This window comes from Trichoplax adhaerens, genomic scaffold (assembly GCF_000150275.1).
Source record: "Trichoplax adhaerens TRIADscaffold_25 genomic scaffold, whole genome shotgun sequence".
In the NCBI taxonomy this organism is placed as follows: domain Eukaryota; kingdom Metazoa; phylum Placozoa; class Uniplacotomia; order Trichoplacea; family Trichoplacidae; genus Trichoplax; species Trichoplax adhaerens.
Genome location: NW_002060966.1, coordinates 731806 through 751310, shown reverse-complemented (window position 1 = coordinate 751310; position 19505 = coordinate 731806). Strand labels below are relative to the sequence as shown.

The 19505-nt window shown below is 34.7% G+C and overlaps 4 protein-coding genes across 4 annotated transcripts; 2 read left to right on the top strand and 2 right to left on the bottom strand.

The window, feature by feature from the left end:
• Window positions 1-3172: 3172 nt before the first annotated feature.
• Window positions 3173-8602, top strand: TRIADDRAFT_61620 (uncharacterized protein; the record flags this gene model as incomplete). The annotated part of the gene is made up of 15 exons (XM_002117559.1): window positions 3173-3585; window positions 3727-3838; window positions 3947-4009; window positions 4128-4253; window positions 4418-4591; window positions 4765-4990; window positions 5411-5585; window positions 5986-6199; window positions 6307-6625; window positions 6790-6942; window positions 7066-7269; window positions 7363-7578; window positions 7632-7843; window positions 7990-8247; window positions 8393-8602. 15 exons carry the CDS (start codon window positions 3173-3175, stop codon window positions 8600-8602), a joined length of 3075 nt encoding a protein of 1024 aa, XP_002117595.1.
• Window positions 8603-10920: 2318 nt separating this feature from the next.
• On the bottom strand, window positions 10921-11709 carry TRIADDRAFT_61619 (uncharacterized protein; the record flags this gene model as incomplete). Its single annotated transcript, XM_002117511.1, has 1 exon — window positions 10921-11709. The coding sequence occupies one exon, from the start codon at window positions 11707-11709 to the stop codon at window positions 10921-10923; it is 789 nt and encodes a 262-aa protein (XP_002117547.1).
• A 2970-nt stretch (window positions 11710-14679) lies between these two features.
• Window positions 14680-15519, top strand: TRIADDRAFT_61618 (uncharacterized protein; the record flags this gene model as incomplete). The annotated part of the gene is made up of 1 exon (XM_002117558.1): window positions 14680-15519. The coding sequence occupies one exon, from the start codon at window positions 14680-14682 to the stop codon at window positions 15517-15519; it is 840 nt and encodes a 279-aa protein (XP_002117594.1).
• A 2956-nt stretch (window positions 15520-18475) lies between these two features.
• TRIADDRAFT_61617 (uncharacterized protein) lies at window positions 18476-19327 on the bottom strand (the record flags this gene model as incomplete). The annotated part of the gene is made up of 1 exon (XM_002117510.1): window positions 18476-19327. One exon carries the CDS (start codon window positions 19325-19327, stop codon window positions 18476-18478), a length of 852 nt encoding a protein of 283 aa, XP_002117546.1.
• Between the last annotated feature and the right edge of the window lie 178 nt (window positions 19328-19505).

The window sequence follows — 19505 nt, the reverse complement described above, 5'->3', positions numbered from 1 at the left end:
GGCATTTGAATGACTTGTAAGACTAGTCTAAGCAGTGCTATTTAATACACTACCCTTCAACGAGGATGACGTCAAATAGTCTTACGGGATACTCTACCCTTTGAGGATAACATCGTCTAAAATGGCCTGCATGCGATGTTACCCTTGTTTGCCCACCCTACCTCGCCATGGCACCCTTGGACTACCTTCGAGGATGTTACCCTGGTGCATTGTCGACACCTTTTCTCTGTCATGGCCCGTCCATTGGCTTCCAGTCATGTCTTACTCGATCGTCTAGCAAGTACTTCTTTCAATGGAAGCATCATCAACGGAATAGAACGATTTCCAGTTGGAGTTATTCGATGGCATCAAGATCGAGTTCAAAGTCTTGATTTCAATTTGCATGTCCATGGTAGACTTGGACGTCACGCTGCTCACTGGTCTTCAACCGCTACATGCTTTTGTATTATTCGTACGACATGTTCAAGCACCAGTACAGTACACTACACCAAGACAGAAAACAAAGGTCGACGTTGTCATGAGTCATACGTCATGACTCATAACAACATCATGGACCAATCACAATCAATCACCCAATCCATGCTGAGAGTAAGCCACTTTGTATGCGCTTGGATGAAATAAAGAGTTCTAATAGTAAAGCATTGGACATGAACTCATACCTCATCCATCCATCCATCCACCTCATCCCCATCCATCGTTACAGGGCGTTGCAGTCCATTCAATCCATGGCTTGACAAGAAGCCAATGAAATGAAAATGGCCAAATTAGAAATTCAAAATCACACTTGTAGAAAGCTGCTTTTCCAGCCTACTGTAGTCATGAGCAGTGTACTGCATTGGGGACTAATTAGCACTGTAGTTAGAGTATTCAGTCATGTAAATAGTTATTCATCGATCTCTGAAACAAACGGAGCATTAGGTCAATGATGGCAATGCTTCTTCTTGCTTTTTGTCCATTTTGTCCTGATGGACTTTATTTGCATGCTCTGTCATTTCATTGCTAGAGGCTCGCTATCAAGCCTGCCCCTCCGGTTCCTTCGTACTCATAGAAAAGCTCTATTTGAAAAATTCTAGGAACAAGCATAGCTAGTTTAATTTAGGCAATACTTCCTCTTTCTTTTTGTCCATTTTCTCCTGATGGACATTATTAGCATGCTCCGTCATTTCATTGTTCCTTTCGTACTCATAGAAAAGCTCTATTTGAAAAATTCTAGGAACAAGCATAGCTAGTTTAATTTAGGCAATACTTCCTCTTTCTTTTTGTCCATTTTGTCCTGATGGACATTATTAGCATGCTCCGTCATTTCATTGTTCCTTTCGTACTCATAGAAAAACTCTATTTGAAAAATTCTAGGAACAAGCATAGCTAGTTTAATTTAGGCAATACTTCCTCTTTCTTTTTGTCCATTTTCTCCTGATGGACTTTATTAGCAAGCTCTGTCGTTTCATTGCAAGAGACTCCCTATCAAGCCTGTCCCTCTGGCTCCTTCTTGCTCTTAGAAAAGCTCTATTTGAAATGTTCTAGGAGCAAGCACAGCGAGTTCAATTTAGCCATTACTTCCTCTTTCTTTTTTGTTCATTTGTCTTGATGGACTTTATTAGCATGCTCTGTCATTTCATTGCAAGAGGCAGCCTGCCTCTCTGGTTCCTTCGTGCTCATAGGAAAGCTCTATTTGAAATATTCTAGAAACAAATTCAGCAGTTGCAGCATGAGTTCAATCTAGGCAATACTTCCTCTTTATTTGTCCATTTTGTACAACAGTCAATTCATTATACTCGTATTTAGTTAGTAAATTATTAAAAGAGGAAGCATTGACTACTGTACTGTATGTCAAGCTAATACTCGAGCCTGCTGTTTATTTCTAGGATATTTAAGGCGATTTATATATATAGAACGGTGACTAGCACACAGTTCGCGATATTTGGCGTAGTTCTTTACTAAGCGGAATGCTTCACTTACCATGTGCTTATTTGTATGATCTGTTGGAATCAAGGCAAATAGTATTTAGTATTTATACGGGCATTGCTTGCTCTTATAAATATTTTTTGACTCCAAATACTTCCTGATGCACTAATTGGTTATTTGGTATTGCCTACAAGTTGGGACAAATAGAGGAGTCATAAAGTTCTCACCTAAGCTCCGTCCTTCAACTCTTTCGCACCTTGGCTTACAGTACACGGTCCCAAGCTTTAGCTTACGGAATCTGCTCATAGCTTTGGCACAATTATTCATTACCAAAGGTAAACTACTATTAAAAAAGATTTATTAATCAGGAAAATTGAAATTTTTCGGTCTTACAAGCATCCATCTTATCGATAGACGATCACAATGTACAGCAAACGCTAGCGTACGGTGAATAACTTTATAGATTAATTAATCAATCATCCGCTGTATTCTTCGTGCGTATTGCTTAAACTAGACACTTTAGCCTCAGGTTCTTCAATTTAGCACCTACCTTTATAAATATTGTGTTGACAAACTATTTGCATTAAAAACGGTCATACTCAAGATACAATCCAACATGAATTACCGTAGAATTACTATCTATCAAATAAAATATCACACCAGTTATCATTAACATATTATATTGTTCTTAATATCGTGTATTTCTATTTAAAAAGCAATTCCATCATGTGGCAAAGGCTTCATATTGAGCATTGGTTAATAAATTATTCTGCATACTCGTCGTGCGACGACATTGGTCTGCTCAGCTAATATCTTGAATAAATAAAGAAATCAAATTTTAGAATGGTCTAAAGTGTCATTACTGTTTATTATAATGATGCTGAATATCCATCCACTGATTTAAACTAGATTTGCGTGTAGTGGCGGCTTCTGCGATACCGTTAGGAATTTCTCACTTGGCGCCATCATGACACCATCATACAGTAGTTAAGGATAAAACTCTGTAGGCAGACAACCAATACAACTTACCGTAAGAGTAGAACTTTAAAGTCAAATGAACATTACTGTATCCTGTCGTAAATGGGAAGACTGTACAATCAAGGCATCCCTATTTTACAATCTTGACTGCATATAATTATACAATTATCAGACTTGAGTCCGACTATTTCGGTACTTGTGGGCCTATCAGACGCTAAAATTTGATTTTCAAATCCATTGATTTGGCCAACTTTAGAGCAAAACGTAGCCGCTGTTTGCAATACGCTCAATGAAAACGGTCCTAGTTCTTGGCAGTGGAGGCAGGGAACATGCAATAGCTTGTAAACTGTCTGAAAATTCTGATATTCAGAAGGTATATGTAGCACCAGGCAATGGTGGTACCGAAAATGAATGGAAATCAGCTAATGTTCATCTTTCATTGAACAATTTTGATGAAATTTCAGCCTGGTGCCAGCATGAGCGAATAGCGATGGTGGTCGTTGGACCTGAGGCACCTTTGGCCGATGGAATAGTCGATTTCTTACAACAGAGACAAATTCCGTGCTTTGGTCCAAGTAAAGCAGCTGCAAGATTGGAATGGGATAAGTGCTATGCCAAGGAAATAATGCAGTCATGCAATATTCCTACCGCTAAATGGAAATCCTTTACTCAATTTCAAGAAGCGATCGATTACATTGGAAGGTAGTTTAAAAACGACCATTGCCGTACTTGTGGTCATACTTACTTTAAATTCTTTAGCTTTGGGAAGATTGCGATTAATTACAACACCACAAGCGGTACTGCACACAAAATGATCCAAGTTATTTTTTCTTTTAATTGTAGCAATCAACAATCTCGTTACGTTATTAAAGCAAATGGCCTTGCAGCTGGAAAAGGTGTTACTATTTGTTGTAGTCAAGAAGAAGCGGAAACAGCCATCATCGACATTTTAATAGTACGTATTACAGCTATCATTTTGCGGTAGATTTTATCTTTCAAGTTACTTGAACGAGCTCGAAACTATCAACTGTAGTAATGTCTTGACTATTCTTGTTCCGTACAGAATAATAAATTTGGAGAGAAAAAGGTCATTATTGAAGAATGCTTGCATGGAGATGAAATCTCGGTAATGGGCTAGTCATTAATCAAGAAATATGCTGTACTTTTCCCTTTTTAAAGGATTTACGGCTCATTCGATTGTAGATTGGAATAAAGGCTAACTATATGTACACGATTTTCATTAGGTTCTAGCTTTCTGCGATGGGGCTAATGTCAGCATAATGCCATACGTCCACGATTATAAGAGACTATACGATGGCGATTTAGGTCCAAATACAGGAGGAATGGGGGCATTTGCTCCATATACTAAGGTTAGTATTCATTGATGAATTTTGCAAAGATAGCTCTACACTTGAAAGTTGTAATATTAATATGCATTGCTATAATTATGCTAAAATGCGACCAGAATAAACTCATTATCCTGTAAGCAAGCCATTAATAAAGCCTTCTAAATTTTGTAACATGCCAATATTAGGTTTCAGATGACGATGACAGATGTATCCGGGAAGAAATTATACTCAAGATCATTTCAAAAATGAAAAGCCTTGGCCATCCATATAACGGGATCTTATATGCTGGCATAATGCTTACAAATGACGGTCCGAAAGTACTAGAGTTCAATTGTAGATTGGGTGATCCTGAAGCACAGGTAAAACTCCAAGAAATAGTAGTACATGCCTAATGGCTGATTGATGGCCTGGTAGGACTGTATGGGTTTCATTTTTAATAGTATTAGCAAATAAATTGTATTCAGCTATTCTTTCATAACTAGAAATACTAAGAATAGGCGTTAGTGTGAACAGCGCTGTCATGTTGCTTTAGGTTTTACTACCTTTACTGAAAAGCGACTTGTTCAATATTCTGGAAGATTGCATCAAGCAAAACTTGAATCGTATCGTTGAATGGCATCCAGATTATGCCGTAGGAGTAGTATTAGTGAGTAGAGGTTACCCAGGACCATACCAGACTGATGTTGAAATTTATAGCATTAATAAAGCTGCCACATTTGCTGGTATAGAAATATTCCACGCTGGAACTGCATTAACAGGTAAAAATTGAAATTTACATAATATCTGCATAGCATCCTAGTATCGTAGTATTAAATACCTATAAATCAATCTGACCTGAATATTTTGATTAAAAACGAGATAATGGTCGACATAAACGACTAATAGCAGATCTTATCGTGATCGTGTGAGCTTCGAATCATTTATAGTAACTTGCTACAAATGATTGCGCATCGGAAATACTTTAAGAGCTAGCTTTAATCTTCTCATGTACGATTATGTTACTACTGTTAAAAAATTTTTATTTACGCGTATAATTCCATTTTGCTACATACTGTAGCATCGAAATTTGTAGGAATTTCAATCTACCGCTAAATTTACGTTAATAAACATTCTAGATTTTGAAGCTATTATGTTAGCGATCACAGTATTGCTATAAGATTTTATTTATCAATGCTTAGATAATATGGATCACCAAGTATTAACTAAAAAAGGAAGAGTTATGACAGTGACCGCCAAAGCATCGTCTCTTTCTAAAGCATCAATCATAGCTTATCGGGCTATTGATTGCATTAACTTTGAAGGAAAGATGTTTCGGAAAGATATCGGTGCTAAATCTTGGCTTGATAGTGATAGGTAATTTTTGACTTTACAAGTTTCATTCACTTCTGTTCCTTTCCATCAGTAAATGGAATGCTTTCTTCATAGACGAGATCTAACACGTTTTGTATACGTTATAGTTATATGGACTAAATTGATTATCCTGGTATTCTATTAATGCAAAATTAGTAAAACAAGTTGTACTTCAATGTAGGACCTAAATTTCAAAACATAACTGTTCTCTATTACAATCTAATGGAGCATAATTATAATTTAAATACAGTAAAATCATTAACTAACCATTTAAATATAGCAAAAAGTGATTTCAGTTCTTAAATGAGCCAACATGGTACTATTTCCGTATATACCGTATATATAAAGGACGCAATATCGATAACAGTTACGTGAATAATACAGTGACCATTGAATGATGCAGATTACCTGATGGCCTAACTTATAAAGCATGCGGAGTTAATATTGGAGCTGGTAATGATCTCGTGGCAAATATACAATCACTGGCTAAGTCAACGCTTAGGCGAGGTTGTAGTGAAGAAATAGGAGGGTTTGCCTCATTATTAGATTACTCAGCTACCACATATCAAAGTCCGTCTATTATTGTCACTACAGATGGTGTTGGGACTAAGTTAATGGTATGATTTTTATAATTTAAAGGCTGTTTTTGGCCGCTGGATATTTAATTATAGACGCCATATAATCCCTAATTATTTTGTCAAAATGGAATCTTTAACAAAATTAGATTTGTCAAGAAATTAATTATCATAATAGTATTGGAATTGATCTTGTTGCCATGTCCGTTAATGATCTCCTAGCAAGAGGCGCTGAAGCTGTTGCTATGTTGGACTACATTTCATACAGTTCTCTTGGCAAAGAAGTTATCCAAGCCATACTTTCCGGGATTGCAACTGGCTGCCGTATAGCTGGTTGTGCTCTTGTTGGTGGTGAAACTGCTCAAATGCCAGGGCTTTATCCTGTTGGTACATATGATCTTGCCGGATTTGCTATAGGATATGTCGAACGCGGTCAGGATCTACCTGAAATAGATACGATTATACCCGGTAGGTTTCATAGCTTTTATCATTTGCCAAGACCTATTCGGATATATGAGAGAAAATGCCAGACATCTTCTTCATCGATAATTAATTATAATTAGCTTGAAGTGATTGTTTCTAATAAGAGGACTGACCCATATCCAAATTATTATTTGCAAATACGGGTGTAGGAGATAAAGTGATAGGTATTGCTTCATCGGGAATTCATAGCAACGGATTCAGCTTAATTAGACGAATTGTTGAACAAAAACAGTTACATTATGATATGCCGGCACCATTTTCGATTCATTCATCCAATATTGGTACAGCTCCAATGTCATTAGGTATGTATAAATGGCTAGAGTAACGACTGCATACCAGTTTTGTTTTATAATACTTTTATGAAGAAATTTTCGCCATATGCGAAGATCAATAAAATTCTGACTGCTTCATAACATTTTCTAAAGGTAAAGCCCTCTTAATTCCAACGAAAATTTATTGTCGATCATTATTGTCGGTGCTAAGATCATCGTTGGTGAAAGCTTATGCTCATATTACTGGCGGTGGCTTAGTAGATAATGTTAGCCGCATTTTACCCCAAAATTGTAAAGCAGTAATTGATGCTCATCAATGGAAAATGGCTGATGTATTTAAATGGATAGCAAACGAAGGTAAACGGTGCAGCATGTACGAAGACAGTAGGTCGAATTCTCGATAAATAGATTGTGAGTTTTAAATCTACTTTAATTATTACTACCGAGCAGGCAATGTCTACCCTGATGAGATGTTAAAAACTTTTAACTGTGGCATTGGAGCTGTACTGATTTGTAGTGCAAATGCTCACAATGCATTGCTCGAACTATTAGCAGCCAGCGGAGAAGAGTACTGGTCTATAGGCAATATTGAAAGTATTAGACCTGGAGAGCTAAAAATTCAAGTGCAACATCTGTATGAAGTTCTGTATGATCAAAACATCGTAGGTAATTGGCTTTTTTAATTTCTACATCTTTCTGAGCTGATAATGACATAAAAGCTTTTGGCGTTGTAACAGTTAAAAATATTTCAGTTTCGTTGCCCAAAAAGTATCGTCTCGCTGTTCTGATTTCTGGCACTGGAACCAATCTACAAGCGATCATAGATTACGCTAAAGCTGAAAAATATCGAATAGAAGTAGTTTTGGTTATTTCTAATGTCGATAAAGTAGCGGGACTTGAGCGAGCAAGGCAGAATAACATTGAAAATATCGTAAGCATTTAGACTATCATAATCTTTTCTAACAACTTACCATTAGAAATTGTTATTCAAATGATGAATTAATGATAACATAGTAGTGCAAACCAATATTAGAATTCGATGAAAATGAACGGCGTTTAATGAGTTTGTTTCCTTAGGTAATTGATCATAAACGTTATACTACGCGGAAGCAATTTGAAAAGGAACTGGATCATGTGTTAAAAGAAAAATCTGTTAACTTAATCTGCTTAGCAGGATTTATGAGAATTTTAACTATAGATTTTGTTAATCAGTGGAAGGGGAAAATAATAAATACGCATCCATCCTTACTGCCTGCATTCCCAGGTTGTGGAGCAGTTTTACAAGCTCTCACTGCTGGAGTAAAAATAACAGGCTGCACTATTCACTTCGTTGAGGTAATATTTCTAATTCTACTGATAATATGAATCTTGCTTCTGTGCCACATATAGTGTCTGATATATTCTCTCGTTGGCATAAGCTTAGTTATAATCATATATTTGCACACTTTGTTATAATCTCAATACAAAAATTGAAATGTAGGCGAAGGTTGATTCCGGCCCTATCATAGTTCAAGAAAGTGTACCGATATTGCCTGATGATTCAGAGACGACCTTAAGCCAACGAATTAAAACAGCAGAGCACCGATGTTATCCACAAGCTATTGATTTAATCATTAAAGAGCAAGTTAAATACGTAGATGGTAAATTATCATGGTTAACGAGCCATAGCGATAGTAGCGATTATAGATAAGCAAATACCGTACTGTATTGCATTAATACTTTTCATTAAATAGTGACTACGACTAACCTGACCCTATAGGTATAAATGCAGATAAATAATGGCTATTAACAACTCCGAGTTAAGAGAAAGAAAAATCAGTAGTATCCATCCATATAGTATGCATGATTATCATAACTGCGTAAAATTCCTTTTTGGAGCGAAAATGTGTTGAATCTAAGTAAGCTAAGATAATTATAATTTTCTAAGACTTTGAATTGAGAAATAAAATGCGTTTGACTTCTACCTTTACAACTCATTTAGCAACCATCTCGAACTATAGAGGATATATCCTCGAAACCTAAATCAAATGAGCAATTTGAAACAAATTTTATGATATAGTTGGTATGAAGTAGACAAAAAAATACATCTTCGTTATGTTAAATCGCGATTCTTATAGACTATGACACCAATGGACGTCAAAAATAATTGTTCAGATTTAATTAAGATTAAAGTTCTGAAGAGAAAGATTATATCAAAAAAGGAATCTCATATACTTATACAATACTAATAATTCAAAGGTCGTTCGTATGATATACAAATTAATTATATAATGAATTATAATTTAAAAGCCTGTAATAAGAATCTATGGTTTTAACAGTAATTATTATCTAATTTTTACGACATATAAATGAAGTTCTTGCATTCTCAAGCAAATAGCTTATTCATGATAACATCATTTTAGAGTTAAAAGTAATCGTCAAGTATGTGTTTTATGGAATCGCTTGCAGTTTGTTCTCACTTGTAATTGTCTTAAACTATCGCCCGTCGTGCTCTACTTTCTGTAGTGTTTACTTCTAAATACGGTATAGTCTATTTTTAGTAAAAGTCAATTTCCACTAGATTGTAGCATAACTCTAAATATGTATAATTTATATTAACAAAATACTCTGTGGAAATCGCTTTGAATCTAGCTGAATTATATCGTAGCCCTGTCTTAACATAGAAGTAACATATTCTTATTAGTCATTTATGATTTCCTCCTGCTGTGCTTCATACATTATAAAAGCTATCTTCTTTCACCTATCTCGTTAGTTAGTTCTGCTAGTTACACGGTAAGCTTGCACGCTTTACCTATGCTACATTACTATAGCTATTCGACTAGTCACGTCGTTATACACGCTGTAATCTCATACGGTTTTTTCCTTTGCACTAATTCCAATAAACTCTATTCCTCTACTAAATTAACTCTGGTAATTTACTGTGATCATGACGAATCCACAATCTTCCGAAACATCACACTTTCCGTCATGTTTTTATAGCTACAAGTAAAATTAAAGTATTGATCAGTAACTGTATACGTCTTTATTGCACATTGGTGCAAACTTTATCCTAATAGTTAAACTACTTATATACGGTAATGAATTTTAATTCGTCGATCTCGACGATTTCCTAATATGCGCGTAAACAGTTGCAATAGGTTGCCAAATTGTATTTTATTAACTGAATTGGTGGAAAAACTAGAAGTATTTTATAAAAAGTACGATACGGTACGGATAGTCAACATAGTTTCGTTAGTTTAGGAGATCTCATTAAATGAGTTTCCTATTTGGAACACTGTAATTGTTGGGAAACAAGCGTTGGTAAAATAATTTTATCTACTTTCAGTAAACATACTCTCATATTGTGACGAATGCATATGTTATACACAATGATAAATAAAATACGATCCAGAATCATAGAAATACATTTATTTGCATCTGTAAACTTGCCAGAAATACATTAAACACCGTTTGAGACTACATAGAGCATGCAATCTACATCATAACATAAATGATCACATTTCGCCACATATTACGTGATTATGAAAGATTCTAGAGATATAACCAATAAGTTAAAGTGGATTTATAAATATGCAATATTAAGCGGAGAAATAATCGCGGCAGAGTGATGTAAGAGCCTCACCAATGTGACTTGACTATCCAAATAATGTGAATTTGCATGATCTAATATCACACTTAGTATAAACCAGCTACTAATTGATGATGAAAAATAGGTACACAAATTAAACAAGACAATAGTTAAGATACAACCGAAAAGAATTCATGGTATTCATTAACATTGAGTCTATAATGAGGAATAACGTAGAACATATCAAGCATCATTTATCTATGTACTTCTTACCACTTAAATGTACCTTAGAATGTCTAACTCTATTTCGTATCGCTATTGTTATAACCTTACAATCCCATTCTACATTTCATTAAATACTACAAAAGTTTTTCGAACTTATAAGTACTCAATTACTAGCAACGTACAGTGTTAGCATGCATTCCTAGCTAAAATCAACTTTATCCAAGTTCTAAGCAAGTAACAGCAAAAACTTTGTTGACATCATATGCATAGGTTCCGTCTGTGTACATTCTGACAGTTTCAAATATTGCTTCTAATTGTAGTTTTTCAACAAGTTTGATGCCCATTTCGTTTTCCATTGGAACATCCAAAAGAATTTTGCAATCTTGGAATGTTTCTACTAACGCACGAATTAAAGTCTCGGCAATGTCAGTATTTTCTGCATATAAAGGCCCAATTCTATAGCCCAAAACAGCTTTTCGTATAGTACCATATCCTTGAATAGCTTTATCATTATCCAAATAAACCAAGCTACGATCTGTTCCTGTATTCATTAGCGAAGCTAAAAAGTACTTTCGAAGGCCAGGGGAAAAGTGTCTATCATATTCTACCATTTTGTCAAAGGCCACACTTTTAGCTTCCACAATGTTATCACAAGGGCTCTCTAATTTACCAATCGGTCCAATGTAGCGCATATTACGATGAACAGTTTGAAAGCCAAACTTTTGGTAATTGCTTACCTGTTGAAGTACAGCATCAAGTCCGATTTTTTTATAATCCTTGACGGTATTCATTGCATGCTGAAATAGCTTTAATCCATAGCCTTTACCTCGATATTCCTTTTCAACGATATAATATCCGATAAAAGCAAATTCCTCATATTTAACGGCCGATATACAGGCAATCGGTTGATCATTGAGCAAGCCAATAAAGAAACCTGTTGGATCAGCTTGGTGGAAAGTAGTTGCATCTTTACAGCCGGGATTCCAACTTTCACTATCGGCCATTTTAATAACCCACTTTACCTGATCAGAGGAAGCCACTACAATTTTATAGTCCTCGTTATCCATCTTAATTTAGGATACTACTTATGCTTGTACTTTCTATTCTGTAGAAATGTTAGAAATTAAATACGATCATTTATTTAGTAATGGCTGTAAGTTTGTCACAGTACGAAGTACCGTGAAGAATTAAATGATTAAATTTAGCGAATTCAACATTTATTTGGTATATAGTGATTACAATTAGTTGCTTATAGTAGGAACTACTGAAGTTACAATGTGTTATAGTAAATGATATATTGTAATAGGATTCTTATATAGTAATTGAATTCGGTACAAGCAAACTATTATGTAAAATCAGTAAGTAAGTGTCCTTATCGATAATTGCTGTTGTAAGGTGATTCATCGATGTCAGCTACTGCCGAAAGGTATATAAGCTTAGCAGCTATAGGAATAAAATCAGTTCTCTAGTTTTGTAGCGTAGAAGTAAAGGCATCTAAGTTCTTGAGAGTAGTTAAGGGAACTGATTCCTGGAAAATTTCGAAATTTGTTTTTACGTAAATCTTGTCGTAAGCTTGCTTGCGACAAAGTTGGAGACTGAGCTACATAGAATGAGTGCAAAAGTGTTGGGATAAGAACCAATGGTATGCATGCTACGGTTAATCCTAAGAATTGGTTACTCTCTAGATATTGTCTCGATTTTTAGTAACAAGACTTACTGTCGTATATCTGATTCTCAGACTTGGTTAATACTAGTAGTGTAAGGTATTCTTGTTTTGATTGACTCGGTTCGTATCGATAGGTTAACAATAACATGCTCGAATGATAACGATTGATGGTTAAAGAGTATTGAGTATTTATCAATTATCACATGATTGGGTATTGTATTATGCGCAGGCGTGGAATCTCTGTGTATCGTATGGTTACATATATATAGCTGTGATAGAGTGAATACGAGGGGATTTTAGCGGTATCTACTATCTAGTATATGATGTGGAATAAAGTTAGATTGTAGTCCAGAAAAAGCACGTGTATTTTTTGAGTTCGAACCTGTTCCCCACGACAAATACACAACACTTACAGAACCATTATAGATACAGTATTGTAAGGCTTAATAGTGGAAAAGTGTATGCTTCTCCAGTTACTAGTATTAAGAATTGGTAAAACTGGTTATTAATTAGCATACGTAGAGAGAGTTTCCGAACTTATGATGTAGTAAAAATAGATTTTTAATACTGAGACGTCATAGTTGTTCTTACGATTCTGTGAGCATGTATAATTATATTGTAATTAATGGTCTGCTATAGTTGTAGCGCATGGACATTATTAGGTTCTTAGAATAGTTCAGTATTATGCGTTAGTATATAAAGAACTTGCTGAACTAGAAATCGAGAATTAAGTTGGTAACAACTGTGAGGATTCTTGAAAAACGGAAAAGTTATTACATCTTGAAAGTATTGTCCTTTATTCGATTACTACTACTTTAAATCATACTACGTACTATTCCACTCTGTGGGCTGCAGAAAAAAAATGTGTCATAGCCTTTAGTTAGCTACAGTAACCGTAATTAGCATTAATTCTTTTTAACTGATGTTAATGTAGCAACAATAGTAAGACTAGCCATTACAGATCTAACATTTAAATTAACAACAGTGAAGTCAGGATAGTAAAGTAGTATTACTAAGCTTTGACTTTCTATCTTTCAAATAATAACGTAAGCAAATTACACTTGGCTTACCTCTGACTACTTTATAGGTACTGGACTGATCAAATTTTATTTTAATGAATCCGGATAGAGTCAGTGATGATACGCCCGTATTAATCCTTTTTCTATTTCTAAAATTGAGAGAAAAATATAAAACATCAGTCAACAGGAATCGATTATGATAAATTGTTGGCAACACTTAGATCTTTACACACAGTAGATTAGAAACGATTGCATCCAGTAAATAAATTTATCCTCTAAAATTGGGCTTGGACAAATTTGCTAGCATATGTAAACTCGACGTGTGGCAGTTTGCCTTAAATCTCCGTCAATATCTTGGCTTTCTGTAGAGTTCAATTTACTGTTTTCAGCGCTGTAGTAAAATATAGAACTAGAGCCAACAGTGTACTAGTGTTTGAACACCGATATCACGTCGACTTTTAACTCTACTCTAATGTAGCAGTATGGCAGCTATCAGTTTTCCTGATCGTTATATTGGCATTCATTATCGTATACAAAGGGCTAGGCTTCCTACAGATTGCACGTATAGTTATTAATAGTAAATCAAGTATTTCCAGGAGGCCTATTTGTTTCAAGCTGCATCCATGAACAAATTCGCATTCGCTGTCTTCATCAAAACTAGGGGGTACTATAATAATTAATTATTATTGTTAACGAATAAAAACTAAATTATAGCTAAGGGTTCCATTGATGGCGATTAACCAATCATTATCACCTCAATATTTTGATATGCAAATGAACTCAGAAAGGCTTTCTATAGCCAGGCATTAAATTAAATAAATAAAACAGTATGACTACTACAGAAGAAATAATAGTCGAATGTTATTACATTTAGAATCATAGCTTTTATAAGCTTAGAGTTTCTATTACCCTACGCTATACGAAATATTAAAGCCATACTCTGATAGAATAACTACACATATGTCTGATATGGAATAACGGCAATCAGGCACCATTAAATCGTGTTGTTAAGATCAAGTGACCAATAGCACAACTACAAAGGGCGGCAGAATTAATGAGATTTAACTGACGGATTGTTCTCTCGCTATTGAAATCACTCCTATAATATACAAATTAGAATTGCTAGTATTACAAGATAGCTGGCAAGCAGTGAATAACATTTATACTACTAAAGACTGATTTTCGAACAAAATAAGACAAGGAGCAAAGACGACCTTAAGTTCAAACTAGCTCTGGACTATGACGGTATTTCTCCTGTTTATATAACTGGATTGATGTGATATTTTTAAATGGCAGAAAATTCCAATCTCGAGATAGTATCAGCTTCGTCCGATCATGTCGAATGGATCATTTCTATGGCTAGGAAAGAAGGATGGAATCCTGGTGATAATGATGCAATCGCATTTCAACAAGCTGATCCCAGTGGATATTTTATAGGCCTTATCAATGGTAAGCCGGTGTGTTGTGTAGCTGGAGTAAAATTTAATCATATTGCTATTATTGGATACTATGTTGTTGTCAAAGAGCATCGTGGTCAAGGTCATGGCATAAGAATATTTCAACATGCAATGAACTACTTGAATGGATATAATGTTCGAGTTGATGGACTACTAATTCATGCACCTAAATATCAGAATTCTGGTTTTAAAATGGCTCATGTCAATGTTCGATATACAGGAGCTGTGGATAATAGCACAATATCTTGTCCCTTCGTTTGTGCAGCTAGTAGTGTACCATTTGATAAAATTCTGCAATACGATGCACGATTTTATGCAGATGAGAGAAAACACTTTTTAGCAGGATGGATCAATACTGGAACAACAGATTGCTTAGCTTATATGGATAAAGATACAGTGAAAGGCTTCGGAGCAATTAGAAAAAGTGTTAATGGTTATCGTGTAGGCCCACTTTACGCTGAAACAACACAAATTGCAGAAATTTTGTTAAAGTCTCTTTGTCAACACAAAAGTGATTGTAGGATTACTCTCGATTTTCCAGAAACGAATAATCATGGAAAGGCATTAGCAGAAAAGCTAAAGCTAGTCGAAGTATTTAAATTTGGAACTTTATACACTGGCGAGGCTCCTAACGTCGATTTATTGAAAATTTATAGCTTTACATGTCACTAAAGATCCTCTTAATCTACGAAAGTTGATTTGTCTAACAATCTACCTGATAGATGATAGCCTGATGGATAAACAATCGTATGTGTACACAAACTAATTTTAATAATACCTACAGTAACAGTCAGTAGAACTATTTTATGAAAAATGCTGCTTGTACTTTAATGATGGAAATGTTTAACATGATCATATTTTATCAAGGTATGGATAATGCGCGTATACAGCATTGTAGAGATATTGGAGGCTAAGGTTATTTATCGAGTTAGCAAAGATGAGGGTGATTAATAGCTTGTTTATCACCCAATTTGACTTGTATGATAATATAAATAATGAGTTATTATACGGCTCCTTTTGCACAGTAATTAAAATTGGTTAACATTAAATATTCCAGATTTTACTCTATATTTAGAATGTAGTTATACTACTATAATAAAATTATTAGAATAGATTATCTTAATGTTTGACATTCTCTGATATTGCGCTCGTGGCCAAGATAAGATGTTTGATGTTTATAAGAATTTGTCACTTCATAACTACTTTAGGAATATGTGTTTCTCGTCAATGATTTGATGTACTCGTCAAGTCTGAGTAAATACTGCCGATTAGCTACTATATGCATATTGCATGGTTTTGGAAAATGATTGAGGTAGATAAAATAAATTTAAATAAGTTAAACAAACTTAAATTGTTTAATTGGGTAAAGTCTATATCGTCAGTTACGGCAGCAATGACGAAATAGATATCAATATATTTACAAGTATACGCTACGTTTGCGATGAAGGGTCTCTCAAAAATAAAGCGAGCTCTACAATTCTTGAGAATTTTACTTTATTACGTAAGTTAGGTTCTAATAACTACTAAAGACTATCTATCTGCAATTAGATTATAATTTATAATCTTACAATCTCGCATACAATTGATCAATTTTCGTACAATCTAACAATTATAGTCTTCAATGTATTTGGGGCTGTACTACAACCTTGTGACATGAAAAGTGGTTATAATCTACGGACAAATCAATAATAAATAAGTATGAGATTAATTCTTGTAAAAATGCTATTAATAGTCTAGGGGATTCTATATTAGTAAAGAGATATGATCTATCTCGATGGTTATAATCACTTCATGCGGCTAAAAATATATGAAAAAATATAATATAATCGTGCTATCTATGCCTTGTATTAGAAAAGTAGATGGCAATAGACACTACATTGGGGTTTAGTAGAAGGCACTGCTGTACTCATTATCTTAACTTGTATGCTGGTTGAAGATATTTTTGTTAGCTGCCTATAAAAAAGGCTTTCAGCAGTTCCTTGCTCTTTTCTCCTTTAGTATTAGACTCCAAATAAATTGACGAAAAATCTGTAAGTGCCTAGTGACTTCTGACTGAATTTCAATCTTATTACAGTTTGATTCGGCTCTCTCTACTATTTCTTATAGATGTGCTCATAGTATCTAAATAACTGAAATTTAATTTCCATTGCTTAAACATGTAAAGATTGAACTAAAGTAATTGAAGCATAATCAAAAAGCTATAACTACCTATAACACCTGACTGAATATTTTGCTATTTATTATTTTGTTATTAATTTAAGACTTTCTCTACGATATTTTGTGGATATATTCGAATTATCGAAATAGAAAAATTTCATTTCCATTGCGTATTTAACATCCAATATTTCGAACTCATTCTATCATAATCCAGTCCATCACTATAGCAAGAGATTAATGCATCGTATTAAAGTTTAGTAAATTTAGGTTCAATCCTTAATCGGTGTTTATCTGAAGGTTATAGACTACTATTACTACTGCAATTACTATATAAAGTGCATTTGATAAGATAAACAGTCACGTTCATAAATTAATATTTATATGATGAATATATTAATCATACTTAAAGGAGGTTTATTTATTAATACATATGCAATAGATAAATTTTTCGTTTGTTGTCAAGTTATTTCGTGATTATCTTACACAAGCTTTGAAGACAGGCAAACATTGTAAGGAATATAGATTAATAAAGTCATTCAATGACAGGCCAAATACTTATTACCTTGTTGATATCTCATCATACTCGAAGAAAATAGTAATTTTGGAGGAAAGGGTGAAGGGGATGGATCATAAAGGGCTCAGCATGCAACATGCGATAGATAGTAACAGTGGTCGTCCAACTTTGATCTGTAATAACAAATCTCACTAGGGTAAGCCATTGTTGTAAATCTCTAACGAGATGGAACTGAATCACTAATGTAAATCGTATTACCAGCTAGAAATGGGCAGAATAGACAGGAAATTTCATGTATATTATCATCATAACCTTCTAATTATGATAGACAAATCTGTGTACTCTTGAAGACATCTCAGCAAATCACGTCGTTTCTCTACGCTGTAGCCTTATACAATTTTCTCCAAAGCATGAAGTTGAACAAAGAAGGTTATTTCTCCTATTAGCAAATCACCCATGGGGCATAAAACGGCCAATTCCGCTTTGAAGCTACCCTATAGGTCGCTTTTATTACGAATCCATCTGTCAAAAGTAATTTACTTTTCTTTCCCTCTTAAGAACAATTCTAAACAGCTATGATCGACCGGATAATCGACGGCAAACTTTGCCACAACAATTTCATACAACTTTTACAAAAGTGCAATCATTTACCGAACCCTTTTACAATATTCTACTCACGAATCAAGCATCCTATTCTTATACTACTTAAAAACAGAACTACACTATATCTGGCTGCCAAATATAATTGTTTCTATACGTAGTACGAATAGCAATATGGTATTCGTAAGTTACATCATCCTATCAACTATCATTCGTCATTACTTTACGTACAACCAACTATTAAAGGTAAACGAGCGCTTTGTTTCTTATTAATTTTACGTTTTCAGAGCACATTACCATCGCATTCTTTATTAACTGTATTCATGAAATGCAGTCTTTCAGAATATCACACAAGCTTTATCCGATTTCCAAGCAAGTAAGACCATAAACCATATTCCAATCGTACGAAAGGGGCTGCCTGCTATACATTCTAGCAGTCTCCGATAATTTTTCCAAACGCAATTTTTCGACAAGTTTTATGGCACTTTCGTTGGGCATCGGCACGGCCCAGTATACTTTGCAGTTTTCAAAAGATTCTACCAATGTATGAATCAAACTCTCAGCTATATCGAAACTGTCTGCATATAAAGGTCCAATTTTATAGCCATCGATAGCTTTTCGTATTGCACCAAATCCTTGAATAGTATTATTCTCATCTAAATACACTAAGCTACGATCTGTTCCTACACTGATCCATGCAGCTAGAAAATGCTTTCGAACGTCAGGAGAATGGCGTCTATCATATTGTAATAATTTATCGAATGAGACAGTTCTTGCATCAACAATATTGTCGCAAGGAATCTCTGATTTATTCACTATCCCAATATATTCCATAGTGCGATGATAAACTATGAAACCTGACTTTTCGTAACTACTGATTTGTGCAGGCTCTGCATCAAGTCCGAATAATTTTAATTCCTTGCCGGAGTGGACTGCATGGTGAAAGAGTTTCAATCCGTAGCCTCTACCACGGTGTTCCTTCAATATGATATAATATCCCCCGAATCCACAATTCTCGTACTTAATTGCTGCTACGCAGCCGATAGGTTTTCCGTTAAGTAAGCCAATAAAGAAACCGCTCGGATCAGCGAGTTGAAAAGCGATAGCATCTTTACATCCAGGATTCCAGCCTTCATTTTCTGCCAACTTTATAATCCAATCCATCTGTTCAGCGGAAGCGACCACAATTTTAAAATCTTGGTTAGCCATCTAGCTTTTATGTTACTGCCTATGTACAGTATGCCCCTTCTAATCTTGTATTAGTGAAATAATAAAACAGTTGTCTATCAGTGACTCTGAATAGGATCGATTTGATATGGAGTTTAAATTCAATATTTTAAAAGTTTTATCCTATCGAAATTTGGAATATATTCACAAGTTCATTTCA